The sequence below is a fragment of the Protomyctophum parallelum genome (genome assembly GCF_964188405.1).
Source record: "Protomyctophum parallelum genome assembly, chromosome: 1".
Classification (NCBI taxonomy): Eukaryota; Metazoa; Chordata; class Actinopteri; order Myctophiformes; family Myctophidae; genus Protomyctophum; species Protomyctophum parallelum.
This window is the reverse complement of record NC_139697.1, coordinates 49,988,693-50,013,620: the sequence shown is the minus strand read 5'-3', so window position 1 is coordinate 50,013,620 and position 24,928 is coordinate 49,988,693. Positions and strand designations below refer to the sequence as shown.

General features: G+C 42.1%; 1 protein-coding gene across 1 annotated transcript in view; it reads left to right on the top strand.

The window, feature by feature from the left end:
- Positions 1-6,511: 6,511 nt before the first annotated feature.
- arl10 (ADP-ribosylation factor-like 10) overlaps positions 6,512-24,928 on the top strand; it is a 66,491-nt gene continuing 48,074 nt past the window's right edge. The window contains exons 1-2 of the mRNA XM_083784381.1: positions 6,512-6,692; positions 22,564-22,753. Coding sequence (XP_083640507.1) covers positions 6,555-6,692; positions 22,564-22,753 — 328 coding nt within the window. The 5' untranslated portion in view covers positions 6,512-6,554. The remainder of the gene's footprint in view (positions 6,693-22,563; positions 22,754-24,928) is intronic.

The window sequence follows — 24,928 nt, the reverse complement described above, 5'->3', positions numbered from 1 at the left end:
GGCTACCTCACTGTCGGTCACACTCCTTTCAGATGCAGCTGGCTGATCTCTGACAACATCTGCCACGTGGTAGATATAATGTTGCCTTGGCAAATAAACCCTGTATCCGTCTCTCACATACAGTCCCAGGTTCACTAGGCTGTTGGCATTTGCCTGAGCAACTTGATTGGCATTTGTCTGAAATAAATATCTGTGCAATTGAGTCTCAAGTCAAATTAATTTATCTGGAAAAGGCTGAGGGTTATACTGTACAACCATGTATTCTGGGCCATATTGGTCCTTTAGCCCTGGAAGAGTTGTACCACAGGTGATCATGAAACAGCTACAAATTGCTGTGGTTGGACTTGCGGGTTAAACTGATTATTACACTACACAGCCTTCAGCCAAATACTGTCCATATATTCTACATCCAGATTATGTTGGATTCTCATTAGGTAACAGCAACATAACCAACAAAATATCATCATGTTAGTGTCGTGTCCAGGGAAATGACAGGAAATGTACAGTTGGAATGAACTGGTAGACTCAATACAGAGTCACAAGGTTCAAGCTTAACATAGGTACATTTATTGCAGAATGTAATACATGGAGGAATAGGGAAAGAGTAAGAGGATAACAGGGTCAGGTAGGATAAAGGATTGGGGAAAAGGATTGGTGGAAAAGGGTGCGGTTCTTTCCTTTGTCTGTCACTTTATACTGGGGCAATACATTGCTGTAAATGTATGTGCACGTACCCTTAATGTGTGTATGTACCCCAGTGGTGTGTGTTCAAACAAGATACCTTCCAATCAACAGTCTGCGTTGGCCCAAAATGTTACATATTAGGGAAAGCCGCGTGCTTGTGACGTGCGTGTGGAACGTGAGTGAAATATGCGGGGGTGTACTTGTATATGGTCAGTGAAGGATGATTCCCTTCAAATTGTTTGTCTGTGCTTAACTATGCTATCAGTGTGTGGCTGGGAGTGTGTGGGTGCCGTGCATGTGTGTGCATGTGACCCTATGAGTCCGTGTGTATATGTGCTGTACTGTATGGCCTGTGTGTGTGTGTGTGTGTGTGTGTGTGTGTGTGTGTGTGTGTGTGTTGGGTGCTGTAGATGGCCTGTATGGTTGTTCTGAGATCCCACAGAATGTAACGTTGTGTTAACTTTATTATGTCTATAAGATGTTTGCTTGTAGTCAAAATACCCGACAACAGCATGTCAGTATTCTACGTCAATCTGACGTTGGGATAATACGTTGAACAGACGTTGGATTATGGTTACTTACCAACACAACTAAAGACCAACTAAATATCAACGTCTAATGATGTAAGACCTTAACGTTGCATGAACGTTGGCATTATAACGTTAGGCATACATTGAGGCTTGGTCAAAATCCCGACAACAGCATGTCAGTATTCTACGTCAATCTGACGTTGGGATAATAGTGTAACAGATGTTGGATCCTGGTTACTTAACAACACATCTAAAAACCAACCAGATACCAACGTCTAACGATGTAAGACTTTAACGTTGTGTGGACATTGGCATCATAGCGTTAGGCAGACATTGAGGTTTGGTCAAAATCCCGACAACAGCATGTCAGTATTCTACGTCAATCTGACGTTGGGATAATACGTTGAACAGACGTTGGATTTCGGTCACTTAACAACACAACTAAAAACCAACCAAATACCAACGTCATTTGACGTCAGATTAATACGTAACTAATGACGTTGGAATTCGACGTTGTCCTGACGTTGGATTTTGGTTGTCTGACGGTCCAACCTAAATCCAACCCAAAAAAAACGTCAACTGACGTCTTGTGCCAGCTGGGTTAGTATAGGATGGATGTTTGAGTATTGATCTTGAAGTGAATTTGTTCTGGCTAAGGCTATTATATGTGTGTTTGACTGTCTGGTTCAGGCTCAGATAGGAGCAGACCTTCCACCCACGAGGTCTGTGGAATCATTGGCAGTCCACCCATTGATTCTAGAAAGGGGAGATGTGGTGTGATTGTGATATGAGAGAAAGACTACAGAGTCGAGAGGTGATGACATCACAGGGGGCGACCGAGCGGGAGTTGGGCTCGTGAGACAGGAACAGACAGACAGGTTGTTTACATGCAGAGAGAGTTAATAAATACTATCCACGTTAAAGTACAGTCGGACTCACGCGTATGTTATTCACTAACACGACAACATCATGCTTTGACTAAAAGCTGATCTACAATGTGATGCGTTGTGAGCTTGTAGATCTGCTGGAAATGCGTGAGTATATCCATTTTCATTACTTTTTATCCACTCCACTACATGTTAGATATTAGTTACATTTTGAGTTAAGAAAGACCATTTAAGATCAAAACCTCTGCACCTAACTACTTCTACACACTTTCATTTAGAAACTCTGTTCAAACTTTGACATGTTCAACTTACTGTGGACTCGCATGGGTGTACATGAATATTTGAAATATTTTGTAGTTTTAGAAATATTTTACTTTAAATGTATAATGGAAGTCAATGGAGGATTTTGGTACATCACAACGTCTTCATGCTTTCACCTGGAAACTCAATTCACAATTAAACATAGAATAAAGATCAGCTTAGTCTGGACACACAGGTCTGAACTTTTACTTTTGTCATTTCTTTAGATATTTAACTTTTAAAACGTAAGTGATAAAACTTTGGACCCTTCCTTCATACTTCCACTGAGAAACTCAATTCACAATTTAAAAAACCCACCTTACTGTGGACATTGAAATAATTTGCAGTTTTCGAAATATTGAACCTCAACCTCACTACTCACTACATCATGCTTTGACTAAAAGCTGATCTACAATGTGATACGTTGTGAGCTTGTAGATCTGATGGAAAAAACTTGAGTAGCCTATATCCATTTTCATTCATTTTTATCCACTCCACTACATGTTAGATATTAGTTACATTTTGAGTTAAGAAAGACCATTCATATATTCCATGTCACTCTGCACTCTTATTGCCTATACTGTACAATCACAGTACCGCTTTGAGATACTTTTACTTTACTGTCCATTTTTGTTACTTCTACTCTACTACAATTACAGCATTTGACAGCTTTAGTTTTTTCGTACATTACAGATTGTATTAATACAAAACTTCAATTGACTATTTATATACTTACTTTTACTTTGGTACTCAAAGTATATTTTCATAATAAAACATTTGTACATACCCTCCTCTGTCATACTTTGACTATTAAAAAACAAAAAACAAAGTTTATCTACAATGTGATGCGCTGTGAGTATGAGTTTGTAGATCTGCTCTTTTGGAAAAGAAAAGCTTGACAATCTTTGGAAAATGTAATGGTGTGTAGGCCTATTGGTCTTCATAACCCCACACATATCTTTCAGTTTTAGTTTCCTTCAAGTTCACCTCCCGCGCGGTACAGAGACAGGAAGGACGATGATTTACAATTCTGTCTTTATCGGTACATAACTCAGACGGCCTGGGTCACTTGCTCGCTTTAGCTTGCTCGCCTAGCTTGCCTCTCGTGGCTCAAGTCATCTTCAGGCGGCGCACCTCTGTCGAAGAAACCGAGTGCTCCTTTTTCTTTTAATTTATATTTTTTGTCCCACGATTTTGTAACCCATTTTTCACCCCTGTGCCAATCATCCTGTGATGTGATCCTGGGCTCTACACACCCTCCGCCAACCTAGGGAGAGCAACGGACTTAACTCATGCTTCCTTCCTTTATGAGTTCAGGAGTTTCCCTGGTTGGACGTAGCGCGTGGAAGGAGCACGTTATTCCAACCAGTTCCTTTCCCCTCCATCAGGCGTCCCGGCTGGCCAGGGGGAGGCAGTTTAGAGACCAGGATTACTGCATGTTTTTTGTGAGGGTACCTACCCTAGGGGACACGGGGAGAACATGCAAACTCCACACAGAAAGGCCCTTTCGCCAACCCCGCCTTCGGGTATGGGCACTGATGACGCGGAGGAGGAAACACGCCGCCAGCACCCACAGCGCCCCCAGCGGGAATCGAACCCAGGACCTTCTAGCTGTGAGGCGACAGCACTACCAACTGTGCCACGAGTGCTCCTTTTTCAATCGGACTGTGACATATATTTCCAAAGATGAAAAGAAAAATCAATCATTTTGTCAATTTAAAAACAATTGTGGCCATTTTCTTAAGATCAAGTAGTTTCCATAAAGAAAAAAATATATAATAATCTGCGCGAAAGATGAAAGCCTGGAAAAAGCCGTGGGCTGAACCAGTCTAAAAGTGGGAGTCAACCCTTCCGGGTGGGCGTCACTCTAAATGATGTGACGTAGCGCTGCACTAGGGGGGAGAGGAGGGGCCGGGGGTGACGGACAGATCGATGAGATCCAATCAGGGTGCGCGCATTTCTGAGGCGCGACCCGCCCCTCTAGACCAGAAATGTCTCTGCTTAGGTCAGGCTAGGGTGGATGGAACACGACTGAACACGACAACATAATAATTAAGACTTATTTTCTTATTTTTACCTCCTCTCTTCCATGTCCATTTCAACCAACATAGACAGTTGTTTAGACAAGTGTTTTTTTTTTCTTCTTCCATCATTTCAGAAATAGCGACTATCACTCATCTACATAAAATATACCAATTTTGGGTGCGGACGCTATATGCGTTGTGAGCCTGTTGATCAGCTACTTTCACTATTCACCATAGGACAAAGGTACACATAGGGCTGAGCTGGTTCAATAAACAAGAGATTTAAACTACTTTGCCTTTTTTACTATTTTGAAAAACATTTTTGAATAGTTTAAATAGCCTATCTACAAACTCACAACGTGTCAATGTAGATCGGCTGGTTGAACTATTCAAAATGTATTTTCAAAATATTAAAAAGGCAAAGTAGTTTAAGGGTTTAAGGGATAAGGGGAGAAAAACAGAGCCCTGGTAACAAAAAGCCATCCTTGCAAAGGTATTATATAATACATTGAATGTTCCTGCTTCTCCAGGTATTGGCTCTGATGACCAAGGACACTATTTTTTATCCCGAAGAAGACTGTATTGAGTTCTACAATGGGCTGATATCAGAACAAGAGGATGGAACGACACGATCGTGCTATGAAAATAACCAGTAACCACTCTCCACATTATTGTTTTCGCCAGCTCACAACGCGTTACATTTTTTAAAGCCTTTGTCTCGAGTTTGACCTTGGACCTTGGATCCATTTGAGGTAGTGATGTTGCCCCAGAATTGGCCCTGCATTAAGTACAAATATTATTATTATTATTATTATTATTATTATTATTAATACTACTACTACTACTACTACTACTACTAATAATAATAATAATAGTAATATATTTCAACATTTTATGAACGTGAGCTGACGGGGTCCTTAAAGATACCATGTTTATAGAGGGTATGTATTTATTGGACTGTTATGAATGAATTAATGAATGAATGAATGACTTTTATTCATAATAGCACATTTCCAAACATATAGTTACAATTAAGTGCTTATGTGTTTATAACATTTCTGTAAAAGGTTATAAACAGCAGTCATCAAAAACAACAACAAAACGTTGAAACAACACATATAAAAACAATAAAACATGAAAAGGCAACAATCAACAACAATTTAAACATAATAGTAGGTAAAACACTTGACATAGGCCTATATACAAATGTGTTTTTAAAATGTTTGGGACAAAACTGTTTTTAAGGTAAACCACACCAATGCAACTCATTGACCAACCCTTTGGTGTGGTTTGGGCTTAAGAGCCAATTAAGGGCAGGGAGTGCCCAGAGCAAAGGTGAACGACTCCGAGCCACAATGGCCCGGTCCCCTCGAGTGACAAGGCGAGTTGAGGGAGGATCGGGAGGGCTATCCGAGGATCTGAGGTTGCGCACAGGCTTATGGGTTTCCAGCAAGTCTGTTATAACTGGACTGACCATAGGGCTTTAAAAGTAATCAATACATAAGATCTTGAAATAAATAATGTAGCTCGCAGGGAGCCAGTGAAGGGTGGCCAGAATGGGTGTGATATGTTTTCTAGTATTTTGAGTAGGCAGCAGTTTTGCACCATCTGACTGGAGGCAAGATGTTTATTTTTTTAGTTTGTTGCTCACACCTGAATACTAACCAGAGTGAAACAGCAGTGAGGCATTGAGGCCACAAGAGGGCAGCAAAAGACTGACTCTCAACCATAACCCAACGCTGCAGAATGTTGAAGACATGTGTCGATGTACAGTGTTGGACAATTTGGCTTTTGGCAAACATTGGCATGGACGCCAAACATAGATCAGATTTTGGTAGATCTGCAAATAGTTGATGCAATATGTAGCCTATGCTTTTAGGCTGTAAGGTTTATATCGCTTAATAGGCTAGTTGTTTTTGGGCTTTTTTTTTTTTTTTTTGCACAGACCTGGTTTCTATAGTTTCCCCCACACTGCCACACAATCTGGCAACACTGCGCTGAAGTCAGTGACTTCAAGACAGTCACAGAAGTGTATAAGTCACAGGCTTGCGTGTAACACAACAGCAGCACTCTCCAGCCAGCCAGCCAGCCAGGCAGCGGGCGTTCGGGCTCCAGCAAGCCGCTCACACATGCTTCTCCTCCGGCACATCAGCGTCGCTCTCACCGCCGTGGTGGCTGCCTTCGGCTCGGCTCTCTTCATCGCCCTGAGTTACTTCTACCGGAGGCGACAATGGTCCCCCGTGGCACAGTACTGCCCCATCAAAGAGGTGACAAATTTGTAATCTTTCATTATTTATTGCTTTGATTTGATAATCAAAGCAATAAATAGACTCTCTCTCTCTCTCTCTCTCTCTCTCTCTCTCTCTCAGTCTCTCTCTCTCTCGCTCTCTCGCGCTGTCATTAAGTGCCGTGTTGCATACGCAGCCTAGAATGTAATCTGACTGTCGCTTGCCGAATGCCGACAGAAGAGCGCTGGCTATAAAGCTGCCATTGTCGATCAGCTCAGTCTCTTTATTTATTTGTCCTTGTATGTAGGCCTAATTGTATTTTTTTTCTGTAAGCCAGTGACATTGTTAAAGTTCTGACGGGGCTGTAGCCTATAGGAATTTAGGTGTGGACTGGAGGAGCAGTGGTTCTCTCTTCTCAACGCGGGGGGTCCGACCCCAGAGAGAGAATGTACAAGAATATGTCTATTTTCATCACCGTTTTCACTGTTGAATCTCTAAACCTATACAGCATATACGCACGCACACACACACACACACACACACACACACACACACACACACACACACACACACTCACACACACACACACACACACACACACACACACACACACACACACACACACACACACACACCTCCTCCCAGGGCCCCTGGGGGTCCCCGGACCGCACTTTGAGAACCAATTTGCTCTAGAGACAGACTGCTAATGGCATGGTTACGACATGTTATTGTGGCAAAACTGAGAGCCTGACTGAAGAAAGATGATGATGATGATGATGATGATGGTAGCACGCCATACATATTATGGTACATAATGATGGGCCAATCACATTAGTTTGTAATAACAATGTTGAATTGTTATTAAAGGTTCATATTGTTTTTTCTCTCTCCAAAAAATAGCATAAATGCCGATCAACAAGCTTATGGATAGTCTAGGTCTGCTATATTTAAAATATTTTGACAGTACAATTATTACATGTCAGTAATGTCTTTGTATATTGACAAATATATTTTGTATCTGCATTTTTTTATTTGGGTAGGTGAAATAGTCAAACCCCCAAAAAGCATGTGTCATATCAGACATAGACTGCATGGCATCACAACAACAGTGCAACTGTGTGTGTGTGTGTGTGTGTGTGTGTGTGTGTGTGTGTGTGTGTGTGTGTGTGTGTGTGTGTGTGTGTGTGTGTGTGTGTGTGTGTGTGTGTGTGTGTGCGTGCGTGCGTGCAAGCGTGCAGTGTTGGACATCAGCTGATAAAACTTACGACAGACTGTTTGAACAGGCAAACTGCTTATTGGTGAAAGAAGAATGGATTAGTATGGAGGACTTTGACCTTCCTGCAAAGTCCACAATGATTAATGGACATACTGTGCCTATATTATGCTCATTGGTGGAAAAAGTACTCAAAGTTTTTACCGAAGTAAAAGTATCAATACTGCAATATAGAAGTAAAACTCAAAATATACTTGAGTATTGTACTTGAGGATTTATGGCATCAAAATGTACCAAAAGTAAAAATACTCTTTATTCAGAATGTCCCATTTCAAGTTTTCAAATGTATAAAGATATTCTTCGCGACATTGTGAGCTTGTAGATCACCTATTTTCAAATGGCCAAAATGTATATGGGGCTGAAGTGTTTAATGTATGTTGCGTAATAATCAAAATCTACAGATTAACTATATAGTAACTAAAGTTTTCAAATAAATGTAGTGGAGTAAAAGTACAATGTTTACTTCTGAGATGTAGTGGAGTAGAAGTAAGATATTGGAATTACTCAAGAAAAATACCTCAGAATTGTACATAAGTAGGCTTCGGTACTTAAGCAAATTACTACATTTACTTAGTTACTTTACACCACTGATTTACAGTGTGCGCTTACACCAGAACTCACACACACACACACACACACACACACGCACGCACGCACGCAGTGGCGAGAAAGTTCCTATAAGGACAGTGGGCGCCCCCCACCACTGCAGGGGGGGGAGAGTTTTTTTGGTACTTTATTTACAGTTTGCTAATAAACACAGTGGTGTGCTTTCAGTTCACAACAAACACATTGTTTCAACATTTCAGCATGATCAATGATCAACAGTAAAGATTTAAATTGTTTCAGCCATAAGCGGCCGGTGGATTTTACCTTTAGGTAGGCTAGATTTGCGTGGGACGACGACGACGACGACGCAGGTTTATTTATTTATTTCCCCCAGATGGTCTAACAATGTCATGATTTGACCAATTTATTACCAATCTCGTACACCATTGTACAAGAGCAAGATCCTTGACCTGCAATTACAGCCACTGCATCTTACCTGTTAATTAAAGTAAAAGTAGTCTGAGGAAAAGGAACAGTTCTGTTCCCGGGACATTGTTTTGGGATATTTTGGCTGATATGGCTCTGTTTGTCAGTGTGGAGATTACCCGGGCGGTGTTGCTTCCCCTCCCCTCCCTCCCGCATCATGGCTCTTTACAGACGGGCCCACGGTACACAGACAGCAGCCTCTGCACTGACCGTGTCAGTGTTTCTGCAGGAGTGTGAATGAACCGTGAGGTCACTGGAACAAAGCCACCTTATTAGCATTTGAATACCTGTTCTGTGAACACCGTAAAGGTGTGTGCCTACGTGACAAACTGACCAGGGGGAGGGGAGCTTCAGCCTTCAGTCAGTGGGTGCTATTTGGCTTACAATTGTGTCAGTGGGTGCTTCAGCCCTCAAGCACTTCCGGGAGTTGACGCCGTTGCACGCACACACGCATGCACTGAACTCATAGAGCAGTAGCGTTTCCAGGATTTACATCTTGGGCAGGCAAGGTGTCTCCCCCCCCCCCCCCTGCACAATCGGAAACACTAAAGGTTTTCAAAGAGATATACCTGCCAGACGAGTATAGGCTACAAAGGCTGAAAGGCATGCTTTTTCATTCCAACAGGTGATTGAGGGTTGCACTCTACGCGCAACCGGCCAATCCGCTGTCCACTAATAGTTCTCAGGTCTGGTGTTGGTCCTCTCTTTTTTGTGTCGTGTTTTCAAATGGACTTGGCCAAACGCCCACCTGGCCACGCCTTATTGTAGGCACGCCACAGTCATAGAGGATAAACAAGTGGAATTAGAAGTGACGAAAGAAAGAAATTAATTGGATGAAATTGGTATCCGTCTTGTTTACCAAAGAGCTGGAGAGTAACCTCTGTTACTGAACAAACACTATAGATTTAGAAATGATTGCTATCTGAACACCATATCTGAACACCGTAACAAAAACAACAACATATCTATATTTTTGTATGTGTACATCACATGTAATTTACACCATTTTTAATATATCGTTGATGTTGGTGGATTCCTTGTAAGTTTGTAAGATTTGTAATAGTGAAAACAGCTGATTTTCACAGCTTTTGTGCGACATTCTTGTATGATAAAGTAGGAAATGTAATCACAAAATCAAGCTTGCTGCCTGAACTGTGACGATATAGTGCATGGCAGGATGGCTTCCCCGGAAAGATCAGATCTTGCCAAGCGACACTATCAATCTACCGATTCATCTTTAAATTCTTCTTTGTGGTGAGCTCTCAACTTTTAAGCTTTTATTTAAAGGAAGAAGTTGAAATGGGGAAGAGAGCACAGAACAGTGGAAGGAACAGATCAAAACGCACTTGCAACAGTCTATGAAGTAGGTTTTAAAAGACTGCTCAATTTTAACCATTCCGATTCCTTAATCTTTCCCTTTCATAATTCATGTATGCATGTGTGATAAACACAAAATCATACATAAGCGTACATGTTATTGTAACAATACAGAGTAATGGAGAAAAAAAGCAAGGCATAAAACATTACAATAATAGCAGTAATGCAATACAGAGAGGACATGAGCAACAAAAAAATAATTTAAAAGATCAACTAAAAGCAAGAGTGTAGAAGTACGTCTTGAGCTGTGCTTTAAAATAATAGCAGTAATGCAATACAGAGAGGACATGAGTAACAAAAAAAATAATTTAAAAGATCAACTAAAAGCAAGAGTGTAGAAGTACGTCTTGAGCTGTGCTTTAAAAATGTCTATACAGAGGTTGCCTGTAGAAGGTATAGTGGGAGTTTGTTCCATGCCGTCGGCCCGTAGGCCTAGTGATTCTCAAAGCGAGGTCCAGGGCAGTGTTGTTTTCCTCGACTAATACGAAAAATGTTCGTTGACAATATAAACCACCATGACTAAAACTATTTTGTCAACAAATAAAAAACTAGACTAAAATGATAGAAAGGTACTAGTGGACAAGAGATCCAGTATGAGTAAAAGACAAGTCATTTGGTTGCATGCTGAAAATAGCCGATCTACAAGCTCACAACGCGTCACAGCGTGACGCATTGTGAGCTTGTAGATCGGCTATCATGAAGGCATCATGAAGGCCCGCCAAAACACATTTAAGATAAAATCGTATGACATATTGGGTGCCATTTAGGACTTCAAATAATATTACTAATCATATTACAGTTTTATGAGCTGGGGGCGTGTTGTATGTCATATTGCAATTTTGGGCATGTTAAGAAGCGCTTTCGACACCCCGTGGATTGCGCAAAACGGCCTTGAATTAGTCATGGGTGTGTTTAAGGCGTGTTTGAGACGTACCCAATCAACATGTCCGTACTATTCTCTTTACCAGTCAGCTGATGTCACATACGGAATGCGCACTTTGGGGATTGTGGTATTACATTTCTTCAGGCTGGCACCATAGAAGACATGACATGACTTTGTCACATTTGGGTTAATTATTCCTATTGCACTGCATGCTGTCACCTTTATGCCTCAAAATATTTTGTTTCTATTGAAAAACACCAGTAAAATAACATTTATTATATTTTATTTAATTCAAGTCATGATGAAGGAATGAGTTGAATGCTGCTGCTTAATGCTGTGCCTGTGGCCCCGATGGTATATGGTCTTCGCTCTTAGCATTTTATTGAAGAAGACTTGAATCGGGTGTGATACAGCATATAAAAGCAAACTTCCCACGGATTATGGAGATGTTTTTATTTATTTTTAAGGTTGAGAAATGAATGAATTATGGCCGTTTCTAATCTCAACATTTTACAAAAAAGAACACGCAAAAAAAGGCAGTTGCCATGTCTCATAGAAACAAGTAAATAGGTCTATAAAAATAAGCGCATATAACAGGGGTCTGCAACCTATTTTAAATGAAGTGCCATGTTTTTATTTTCTAGATAGTGAGTCTGCCATATCCAGATTCATTTTAATGACACCACATTAAAATAACAAAACATATTTTGATTGTCCACAAATATAAGTTCTTCCTTCTTTTTAAATATGTTCTTGCACATTGTTATAATGATCATTATATATATCCCCCTGCAGTCAGAGTTCATAGTTTTAATGAATGAATGTGATGCATTGTGAGCTGGTATAGATCTGCTATTTTCAAAAGTAATCTTGGAAATTCTTTATTTAATTTTTGGATTAGCCGTCCTTAGTTGGGCAAATGCATTCATCTGGGGATCCTTGACATGGGAATGTGCTGTGTGAGGATCACTGGTTTAAACAACATTAGGAGAAAAGCCCAAATAACCACTTTAGAAACAAGAAAAGCAAAATAGTACAACTGCCAATATTTACAAGCAACTTTACAGAAAAAGAAGCCGCTTATAATAAACAGACATGGCAACACTCTAGCAGCCTCCCAGAGCCTCTCAAGTGTAAAATCAAACAGGGCTTGTTGCGTTTATGAGGTGGTCAGACCCACGTCTAATCGTTATGCGCTGAGTGTTTCTAGGTCAAGGGGCTTAATAGCAAATTGCGCAAAGCGAAAATAATTAACATATGGACACTCCCACAATGCTAAAATATTCAGGAACGCCGTATGCCATATTTGGGAACCCCTGATGTAGTTGATTAACAATAATTGTAACTCTTGAGAGTTAATAAGGGTCCATTTGGTTACTAACTCCATCTTTTAAATGAGGACCACTGGTGGTCCCTGGACCACTGTTGATCCAATTGATCACCATAGCAACCCCATCCTAGGCCTGATTAGGTAAATTCCCAACACCTGCTAAATCCTCCAAACCTGTATCTTGATTGGAATCAATCTCCACTCACACTCCTCTCAGTCATGCAGCTACACAGACACATCCCAGGCACACTTTGGTAGGCCTATAGCCCTGTCCTGTTTGGATGACAATATTGCCTTTCCAACAGATTTTCATTAAAAAAAAAAAAGATTATCAATTATTAATTTTCATAATAAATTTCGGGTCCTATCAACGATAATCGATTAATCGATTAATCGGACCCATCCCTATGCCTTTCATAATACCATTGTGCGCAGAGCGAGGGCAATTTCTGTATTACCCCATTGTAAAACGGATCTTCAAAATGGCACCCATTGTCCACTTAAACTAGACACTAATACATTCCAGGTGACAAAAATGTGAGTAAAACTAAATGAAAATGATTCAAAAGACTGACTAAAAATTAAAAAATTCTGTCAAAAACAACACTGCTGGTGCAGGTATCTTGGTGGTGATCGGAGTCGTATCTTGTAGACCAGGCCCATTGCATTGATTCTACAAATGCCTTCTAAATCCTGATAGTTTACTGAAAAACCTATGTTTCTATGTCAGTGGTTCTCAAGGTCAAGCAAGGTCAAGGTCAAGCACCCCAAACATTATATGAATTTGGCCACTGACCCCCATCTGAATATATGTTGTTCTAGGGACCCCCAGAAGCACGATTTCTAAAAATATCAGATCTACAAGCTCGTAGTGCGGCACTCGGTGCCGCACTAGGAGCTTGTAGATCTGCTATTTATCAATAGTTAAAGTATAACATAATCCTTAAAACACCAAAAGGTGTTCCCGTCCAGAATGTGAACATACCCCATAGAAAAAGCTATGTTTTTTAAAATGCCTGTGCATGGACACTCACTCATGCACACTCTGTATTCTAATGTTCAGTTATTTTATAATGACTTTTGTTGCGTGGTATTAAGTCAGTTATCTTCAGTGAGTCATGATTCTTTTGGTTTGGTGATTGTGTTTTGCTTTCTGGGTTGTGTGACTCAACAAAGATGCTCTCTCTCTCTCTCTCTCTCTCTCTCTCCTGCTCTGTCCTTCATTCTTTCTTGTTGTTCTCTTGCGCGTTTCTTTCACTTTCTTTTTAACTGACCTTACATGAACCGTTGTTGCCTAGCATCAATTCTTTCTCCATTCTCTCTCCCCTCCCCTCCTCTCTCTTTCTCTGTATATCTCCCTCCCTGCCATCCACTATATCCTTCTCCCTCTTGCTAACCAACATCTCTCTCTCTCACTCTCTCTCTCTCTCTCTCTCTCTCTCTCTCTCTCTCTCTCTCTCTCTCTCTCTCTCTCTCTCTCTCTCTCTCTCTCTGCCTCTAGTATTAAACAGAGCTAAGCTGCAGTCAGGAGACTATATTTTATAGGCATAGTGAACGAACACGTCTCCTTGGCTCTGGCTGTTATCTGTCAGAGCAGACAGATGAGAGCACAATCATTTATTATACAGACACATCACACTGTCAGGTGTCCCTGCTGGCCTAGCTTGGTTGCATCAGCTATTCCTAAATGCATTACTCTTCACTGTTTTTTTGTTTTTTTGTTTTTTTTACTAAGATTGTGTGTCTAAAGCCCTATTCGGAATGGACTTGTATTACCCCTGGACCTAAGGGGATTTAGAAGAGCGACTTACGCCAGGGCTCCACTGGGCGCGTTGCGTCTCCGTCGCGTCCTGCTCGTGTCATGACAACGTCAACGTCACGCTAGAGGTGCTCCACCGCGGGCATTTGAAAACTGCGCGTCAGCAACATTCTTTTATGTTGCTGTCAACGCGTGCGTGCGTCAAATAACGAACCGGGGCAATTTTTTAGTCACCGAACGCAGCACAACGCAACCAAACGCGGGCAGTGGAGCCACCCTCCATTGATTAAAAGGGAACATTCCCGACGCTGACGGAGACGCGACGCAGACGCGCCCAGTGGAGCCCTGGCGTTACATTAAGCAAGAACAAAAAGCATGGCAATACATCACATACTGTACATAAAAAGTAGTTATCATGAAACATGCGTAAGCTAAGAACGTAACAGTGGAATATCTATATAATTAAACTAAACTATACATATATACTGTACTATGCTATACATATGTACTATGAAGTGCTATGACTACATACAATGCAATTCTAGTGCCGTCTACATAACATGCTATAAGTCTGTATCAAATGCTATCTAATTCTACAAAAGTGCTATCTAAGGGGGTATTGTAAGAACAATCAGAACTGCAGCCTCACTCCCAATCTTCCGCCGTAGTCCATGGACGTAGCACTTGCCCTAGCCATGACATTTTTATGTAGACTTAGATAGCATTTGATGTAGACATAGCACTATAAAGTATTGTATGCATAGTTTCATTATATAGATATTCTACTATTACGTTCTTAGCTTGCGTATGATTTATGATAACTACTTTTTATGTGTATACATATTGCCATGCTTCTTTGTTCTTGCTTAATGTAAATCGCTCTGGATTAAAAGCATCTGCTAAATGCCTGTAAATTGTAAACCTGTCTATCACAAACCATGACATGAGACGTAGTAGAGCTGTGGTTCCCAAAGTTGGGTCCAGGGACCCCCAGGGGTCCTTGAGGGAGTTCCAGGGGGTCCCCAGCTAAATGATAGTTAGGAACCAAATGGACCCTTTTGGGTCTGTAACTCAGAGAGTGTACCAAATGGGTGTTTTTTACAATATAAATTGGGGTCCCAGAGATAGAAATGCCATTAAATGGGGGTCCGTAGCCTAATGCATATCAAACTGGGGGTCCTTGAAATTAAACAGGCTGAGAATCACTGCTAGAGCCGTGAAAATCTTCTCTTAGGGGCTTAGGGAGGTCCCTGCAGGCATATCTCTTCAAATGGGGGTCCGCAGGGCTAATAAGTGTCAATTTGGGGGTCCTTGACATGAAAAAAGTTTGGGAACCCCTGTAGTAGAAGACTATGGGTGTATGGATTATATGGAGTATGAACATGTCTGCATGCAATCAGAACGTCTTTGGCTACTTAGCTAATTAATGGAAAACAAGAGCACCATGATCTGAGAATTGGACAAACACTTGACTAGGGTTTAATGGGTTATATTTTAGAAAGTTGTATTTGCAAAAACAACACCATAGATAGAGCTAAAGCAACCATTTCTGAACCATTTTGTTGAGTATAAGCCATTAAGAACGTCGCAATGTGTTGCAGGAAGCGTCACTATTTATGTATTTATTCATTATTATGCTATCCTAATGAAAACACATGAAAACACATGTCCCTGCTTCTGGTGACTGGCATTGTTCCTTCGAATGCACTGGTTCTCAAAGTGGTCCATGGACCCTCAATAAGTTATAATAATAATATTAATAATAATAAATATAGTTGCAAGCGGCGATAAGGCGGGACCAAGAAAGAAGACAATACGCCATAAGAACAATATGCACAAATAAGAATCACAGGCTGAGTTGTCGCTACCTGGATTTGAACCAGTGACCCTGTGGTCCAAAGGTGAGAGCTCTACCGACTGAGCTATGCAGACACAGTCAGTTGACTCATTCTAAACAGTAACATCATTCAGTATTTTTGGTAACAACTGTCCTGGTCTTTATCCATTACTACAGTGTTTTCACGTACAAACTTCTCTTTGTATGCTTTCAGTGCTATTTGGCATGACCCTCTACCATACTGTACAGTTGCAAAAGCATATGACGCTGCATGCATGTATTAGGGACAATAAGTGACTAAAAACAATAAGTGACTAAAGTCACTTTGTGACTTCTTGGTCCCTTAATAATCTCTATTGTCCCTGAAGGGGATATTTGTCTTCACAGTCTCTTCAATACCAACAGAAAATGCAACAGCACAGAACAACATATCACCAAGACAAACCATACATCCCCACTGTACACTCTCCTATGGACATTCTGCAGTTATTTTAATGCTGCGAAGGCAGAGGGACAAAACTCCTACTAAAACTGACCCTTTTCTACCTCAAGGTTATTTGGACATCCTTTTTTGTTGTTGAAAGTGCTAAGTGTGTGATGGCCTTGTTCATATCAGAAAGTGTAGGAAGTCTGGTTATCTTGGAAGAAAATACGAAAAATACTGCAAAGTGTCTTTCTGTTGACAGTATAGTGTAATAACGTGCAGAACAATACAGGACAGGTTGAATAATTATGCTTTTGTACATAGTAATAAGATTAGGGGCAACAGAATTAATGATCTTAATTCATGGATTACAGTCTTTGCTGAAAACGTATATGATAGATGCAATGTGTTGATCAAACCTAAGTCTATTCTTGTCCATAGTGAGTCCAATTAAGATATGTTAAACTGTCAATCAGTTTTGCCATGATTGAGGAGAGGGTTAAGGCCAGTGTAGGTTGTTTCAATGACCAGTTATTTTGTTTTGTCCACATTCAACTCTAGGTATAGTTCAGTCAGACAACTCACGAATAGATTAAACAATATTTATTGAAGAATGAGTAATGAGTGTGCATATGATATTTGACTTGGCGTTCGGCTCTGCTGGATTTCTCCCTGCTCGGCATGATTAAGCAACATCATAAAACATAAGAGCAGGGAGATAGATATACAATAACCCCCCCATGGGGAGCATAGATAGCAGAGCCCACCGGTGGTGCTGGGGTGGTGGTGGGAGAAAACATCACATACAACCGGGAACCATGAGCAGAGGAAGGCAGGAAGAGCATGGAGTCTAGTGAGCTTAAGTAGCCTGCCCACTTAGTCAGCTGACTGCCGCATCAGCGAATGACGTGAGAGACTTGCACACACGTATACTCCCACATAGTAATGCAGCATGTTAACCCCTTGAGCATAGTATGGGCCTTTGAGCAAGCAAGAACCTCCCTTGAGGTTGACTGACTGAACTGACTCCGCCGCTCCGCGTGCTGCGTTTGATTTCAGTCAGACAACTCACGAATAGATTAAACAATATTTATTGAAGAATGAGTAATGAGTGTGCATATGATATTTGACTTGGCGTTCGGCTCTGCTGGATTTCTCCCTGCTCGGCATGATTAAGCAACATCATAAAACATAAGAGCAGGGAGATAGATATACAATAACCCCCCAACACACATACCTTCGGTGAACTCTCACCGTCGATCCGGGCAGGTGACCCACTATGAATGCACAGTGACAAAATGCAAATATGCATTTCTGGAGCCTGCACGGATTGCTAACCCCCCCCAACAAAGCAGAACCGAGAACGCCCTACGGGCACATCCGGGCAGAAGTCCCACGCATCCGGGCAGATATCCCACTCGATAGTGACGAAATGCAACGGCTATGCATTTCTGGATCTTGCGCGGATATTTTAACTTTACGTGAGCTATGTGTAGCCATGACTGCAAGCCGTGAGGCTTATCTGTGAGAAAGTAATGTGTGGGGTGAAAGCCGGACTCAAAACCCATTTGGTTTGGAGTACAAGCATATACTAACCTTAAGCTTAAGCTGAAAAAGGCCTGCATGGCTGCGCTCGCCGATAGGCCATTCCTCTATGCCACTATAGAGGAATATTCTACGCTGCTTTCGCAGGGCTTACGTGTAGTGCAACGCCAATGTTCCTCTACTGCCAGTATGAGGACACACCATTGGCCCAATTACGCCGACGTTCCTTATGAGGAAACGCCATCAGCCTACGGGAATTCTCAACCGATACACATCCGGGCAGATGTCCCACTCGATAGTGACGAAATGCAAGCTATGCATTTCTGGATCCTGCACGGATACACGTGAGCTACGCGTAGCTATGGCGCATGCCATAGCCGTGAGGCTTACCTGAACTATTTCACAGATCTTACATGTAGTGCAACCATTTATGTTACTCCAACGTTCCTCTAACGCCAGAGTGAGGAAACCACAATTACCCCGATGTTCCTTTAATGCCACTGTAGAGGAACATCAACGAACCATTATTAACATTAGCTTGTGACATGCCACCAATTGAACTACCCCCAGCGACCACCGTATATGAAGGTAATAAGATTACCATTCCTGATCGAATACAGCACTTGCACTCATTACATCCTGAATAAACAACTGAAAGCTCTTCCGATTAGATGCACATGATGATGATTCATGGGCAGATGAGGACCATGGCCTGAGTTTCAGGTGGCGACTGGTGCATCAGCGTGGCAGTAGAATCGGGAGTAGCCAGGGAATGTGCTGAGGAGACCGATAGCTGATTAAGCAGGGCTTACGCCACCTTACGGAATCCGGAACGCAGCCGGAGCAGGTTGCCCAATGTAGAACTAAAAGACACGAGCAGAGACAGAGTTACTTATACTTCATCCTGACTGAATGAATTAAAGAGTGAATAGGGGATCCTAAGCACGGAGAGACTTCCCACACCCACGAGCCGAGATACCAATACTTAAAGAGAAGCCTTAGATCTTAATCCTAAACTATTTAAACACCCAAGTGATAATAATAATAATAATAACTTTATTTGTATAGCACCTTTCATACATAAATGCAGCTCAAAGTGCTTCACAGGGCAGGACACAAAAATATAATACAATAAAACACAAGTAGTTAAAATGATAGAACAATGGCAAAGAACAAAATTGAATATAAGAACATAAAATAAATAAAAACAAATAAAAACACCACATGCAGCAAATCAGTCAGGGCAGGGTAGGAACGTGCATAGTAAAACTCAAGTAAAAGCAAGAGTGAAGAGGTGAGACTTGAGTTGAGATTTAAAAATGTCTACAGAGGGTGCGTGTCTGAGCTCGAATGGAAGTTTATTCCAGGCTGTTGGGCCGTAAAAGCAAAAGCTGCCTCTTTTTGTGCACATTCTTTTAGGCACTTCAAGTAGGCCAGCATTGGAGGACCTGATAGAGACCCTTATGAATTAACTTACATGAGCGTCTTCAGTCCCACGAAGCAACTGCCATTACCTAATCCCACTCAAGGACTGATCAACAGAACATACAATATGAATCTGAGACATTAAAAGTGACAAATGGGCAATGGGACGCACGGTGACAAGACGCTATATACGTATACATATATATTGATCTGAACTTCTGACCTCAAAGAAAGTGAGGAGGGTATACACTAGAAGACTAGACCGACAGCTAGATAGGCTTGAGGGGCGGACGGAGGCAGCAGTTTGTTAAGGCTTTCAGCTCTTCTCCAAGACAGCTCAACCCCTATAGAGAAGCTGAGACATGATACCACGACAGAGGAAGCACTAATTAGATGCCCATTAAGAAATACATCCAAAATAAACAGCTAGAAACAAATCTTACAGAAGTAAATAAACTAGACAGAAGGCTATGACACTTGACATGAGATTACTGCAAATGCAATTTGCAATCTTAACCTACTTTAATATGACACTGCACATAACTGAATCGATTGAGATGAATTAACAATAACTTATGTTATGATACTGTCCTGAATGGAAACATGGACAACTTTAAGAATAATAACTATGCCACATATAAATTCAACTGAAACATAATAAATCACATGGAGAAAGGGTGCTAGCTTTAGCATTAGTTTAGCATGAACAAACCCTCATGGCAATGAGGAAACCTCAACAACCACATGGCTACAAAGCAGTAAGCACCAAATCTATAGAGATTGCCATTAAGGTAGTTAACTCACGGCAATACTTTCAAAGCACATATAAAAAGTGTTAAGTAATACTAGAGTAGCAGAGTGTGACTGAAGTCTTGCTTCAAAATTAATGAACTGGAGACAAACAGGCAGCAGAGTTGCCAGATCTTGAGAAAGAAAGCAACTAGGTGTAGAACCTTCCCATACCTAGGACTCACCACGTGAGAACTTAGTTTACAATATATATACCCTAATGACTACAATGACTTGAAACAATACATTTCATGGACAAGGTCATTTGGATCTATGACAGAACCCCAGAACAACGATTAACTACAGAAAACAAGCCCAAAGTTGCTTATAAAAGCGCATGTGGCAACCACTGCACATGAGTTGAGGACCCATAGCTGGAGGGGACAAACACTGCACCTGAGCTGACTTGGCAAAACATCAGCAAAATGAAAGCGTGGCTTTGACTGTAGACACTAGACACGTACCACATTACAATAGAAGCTGCAGCACTGTCTGTGCATCCGGCTTAATTACCAGAACAGGCTATTATGAAGCTTGATGAAGCCACATAATCGAGCTCAGCAGCATTAGCAGAATCATATCAAACTTAATATTTTGCATACAACCTGCAGGCCCTTATCACAGCATGGACAGAAGCTGAGAAGCATAATTTAAGCAGCAGTAGCTGCACACACGGACAGCAAAGGCAGCAGCAATAACCACGAGGAACAGAAAACATCACATACAACCGGGAACCATGAGCAGAGGAAGGCAGGAAGAGCATGGAGTCTAGTGAGCTTAAGTAGCCTGCCCACTTAGTCAGCTGACTGCCGCATCAGCGAATGACGTGAGAGACTTGCACACACGTATACTCCCACATAGTAATGCAGCATGTTAACCCCTTGAGCATAGTATGGGCCTTTGAGCAAGCAAGAACCTCCCTTGAGGTTGACTGACTGAACTGACTCCGCCGCTCCGCGTGCTGCGTTTGATTTGTCAGTGCACCACTGTGTCAAATGAGAAATGGTGTTCTGGGTGCGGCACTGTGGCACAGTCGGTAGTGCTGTCGCCTCACAGCTATAAGGTCCTGGGTTCGATTACCGCTGGGGACGCTGTGGGCACTGGGGGCGTGTTCTCTCCTCCGCGTCATCAGTGCCCATACCCGAGGCGGGGTTGGCGAAAGGGCCTTTCTGTGTGGAGTTTGCATGTTCTCCCCATGTCCCCTAGGGTAGGTACCCTCACAAAAAACATGCAGTAATCCTGGTCTCTAAACTACCTCCCCCCTGGCCAGCCACTGGTTGGAATAACGTGTTCCTTCCATGCGCTACGTCCAACCAGGGAAACTCCCCCCTGTCAGGTGAAAAGGAGCAACTTGGACACTCATGCATGAAGGAAGCACGAGTTCAAGTCCATTGCTTGATTAATCGACGTTCAATCGATACGCACGGGAATCGATTTTGAAATTTTGAATCGAATAGTCATTAAAAAAGCGTCCCCTTTTGGTCCGCGAGACGGCCCATTTTGGTCCGCGAGCCATGCTCGCGCCTCGCAGAGCCTCCTCCGTCCTCACGTGTTAAACAAGGAAGTCAAGCAGCTACAGTCATGCCGTCCAGCGGTCCACGCAGGAAAAATAAGTCAAAAGTGACATGGTTGCATTTTAAAATATGCAAAGAGGTCTACGACCACTGTGAATAATGTGCCACGTTAAGCAAAGTTGGCACCTATATAGCGAAGAGGATTCTATCCGTCCCTGATTCCCTGCCACTACAAACCCTTCGGAGCGCATCTTCTCCAAAGCGGGATTTATTGTCTCTTTTCTGCACTAATATAAGTACGGTAACTAAACTATAATATTGCACTCAGAGACAGAGCCGCTTTTTTGGTTGTGCGAACACACACGTTTTCTCTCTGCTATATCGTTGTTTAAGCCAAATTCAATGTGAGTCAGAGTCACTGCTCGCCTCGCATCGCGCATCGCACCTTGCATCGCCTTGAATGCTATACTCATTTGAAAACACACGTCCCTGCTTCTCGTGACTGATATTGTCCTTCTAATGCATGTTAGATTCATTGAAAACACACAACCCTGCTTCTCGTGACTTATATTGTCCTTCTAATGACTGTTCGATTCAGTGAAAACACACGTCCCTGTTTCTCGTGAGTGATATTGTCCTTCTAATGCATGTTTTGACTCATTTGAAAATTCACGCCCCTGCTTGAAATAATCCTCACCGTGTCTTCGGTGTCCCTTGTGCAGGAGGACGAGGATGCTGGGAAGAGGCAGGTGTTGGTGCTGGGTCTGGACGGAGCAGGGAAGAGCAGCATGCTGCAGGGCCTGACCCCGGGCCAGCCCCCCGCTGAGGCCCACGGCTGCGGACCCACCCGGGGCTTCAACTTCATGAGCCTCAGCGTGCCCCGGCGTGCCACCCAGCTGCACTTCCTGGAGAGTGAGTCCAGCTGATTGCCTTTAGGAATCAATCTAGCATCAATAATTGACCCATTCTGGTGGGAACCCCTTTTGGTGTTTTAAGCATTATGTTATACTTTAGCTATTCAAAAATAGCAGATCTACAAGTTCATAGCGCTGCACCGAGTGACGTGCTTACGAGCTTGTAGATCTGCTATTTTTGAAAAATCGTGAAAATGTGGCGCAAACCTTTGAATATATATTCTATCAGAGCGGACATTTTTAACTCAAACTTTGCTTCTGGAAGGTCCCTGGAACAACATATTTTCAGATGGGGTTCGGCGGCCATATTTTTGGGGGTCCTTGACATGATGACATAGAAACAAAGGTTTTTCAGAAAACTGTCATTTGTATTCAGGAAACTCCTCAGGCTAGGAGAGAGAGCTGTGGCTACCTTATGGTATACAGGTGGATTTTGAATTTCAACTCCACTGGGCTAACTTTTCGTTCAGCTAGGGGGTGGAGGAGTGAAATCAACATGATATGCAACATCATTATTGCTGGGCATAGATGTTCTCAGGCAGACAGGCATTGTACAGTTTAAGATTTATACAATTATTAACTCAATACATAGTTTCTACTGAACATTAGACTCAAACATATTATTTTCTTAACCCATTAAGATCTTTGGCCGATTCCACAAATGACTTTTAAATCAGTAGTTCTCAAACTTTGTTGTGACAAGGAGGACCCCAAAAATGTATGTATTTGGTCATGGACCCGATCTGAAAAGGTTTTGTACCAGTGGAGCCCCAGAAGAGATTGATTTTTTATTCAAAAATAGCCATGTACAAGCTTGCAGCACAGCACAAAGCTCACTGTGAGCTTATCTTCCATTTGAGAACCCGATGCTTTCCCGGTTTTAATATGTTAAGCCCAAGCCCCCAGTAAGGCTATCCAACGTTGAAGCTGCCACTACCTACTGGCAAAAAGAGGAACTGCAGCACTTTCATGGAGGTGGACGGTGTGTGACGTTTGAGGTCCGGGCTTTGAGGTCCCGGCTTAACTTCCGCTCACTCGAGCCATTGAGTTATAATTGTACTTCCGGCAGTCTTCCGGGTGCTTCAAAACGCCACTGAGCAACTCCCATCGAAATGAATAGCGGGGGACGGGGCTAATGCTCCGGTTCGGTCTCTATCCTTTTATTACTCTATGGTTAAGCCCCTGTTATTGGATGGGACCAAGCTCCTGTTACTACCTGGCTGGCACACCTGCTACTTGAATTACCACAAAGTAAACAATAATACAAAATATCAGCACTGTATTCTATTACCTCTTTCACAGTCGCACTGTCTCCATCCTGGATCACACACCCCTTCAGCAGGGTTTTTTTTTTTTTTTTTTTTTTGCGGCTTACGCCTTTTATTGATTTTTTTGAAGGGACAGACAGTAGGCTGACAGGAAACGGGAGAGAGATGGGGGGATGACATGCAGTAAAGGCCGTGTCGGGTCCGGGAGTCGAACCCGCGGCACACTGCGACTGGATTACCAGTCCGGTGCCCAGACCGTTACGCTACGGCCTGGGCCCCCTTCAGCAGGGTTGCCTTGGACGGGAGGACAAATTGAAGGGTAGGCGACATCTCAGCCGAGGTGCCTGGTAGCCTCATCAAAAGGGTTCAGGAGTTTGATGATCTCTTCAAGAAGTTCGGGATCTATGTTGTTGACAAAGCAGAGCTCTTTTCGTCGAAGGAGGATGCTTTTTTTTTTTGTAGCGGACGTCAGAGCATCACTTATAGATCAGAGCATTGCAAGTCTGGTATTCCACCTCGTCTCCACTGCTTGCTTCAGTGACAGGCCCAGCTCCTTTTGTAATCTGAGATACAAAGAGACAGTACACAAGAAACATAGGGCTACAGTGATTACAAATTCTACTTTCCTAAATAATGATTCAATATATATATATATTTTTACTTCAGGACCAGGTTGATAAATGCTACCACCATGTTCGAACCATTACCAGTCACGTATACATTGTCTTTGCTCTGGATGCCAAATTCCTATGATATGAAAAAACAAACAAAGACAAACTCAAAAGCTTAGCAAATAGAAGCCCAGACATAATATATTAAAACAGAATGATGATTAACAATAATTGAATTTCACTTAAAACAGAATAATGATTAACAATAATTTAATTTCACTTTGACAGCACTTT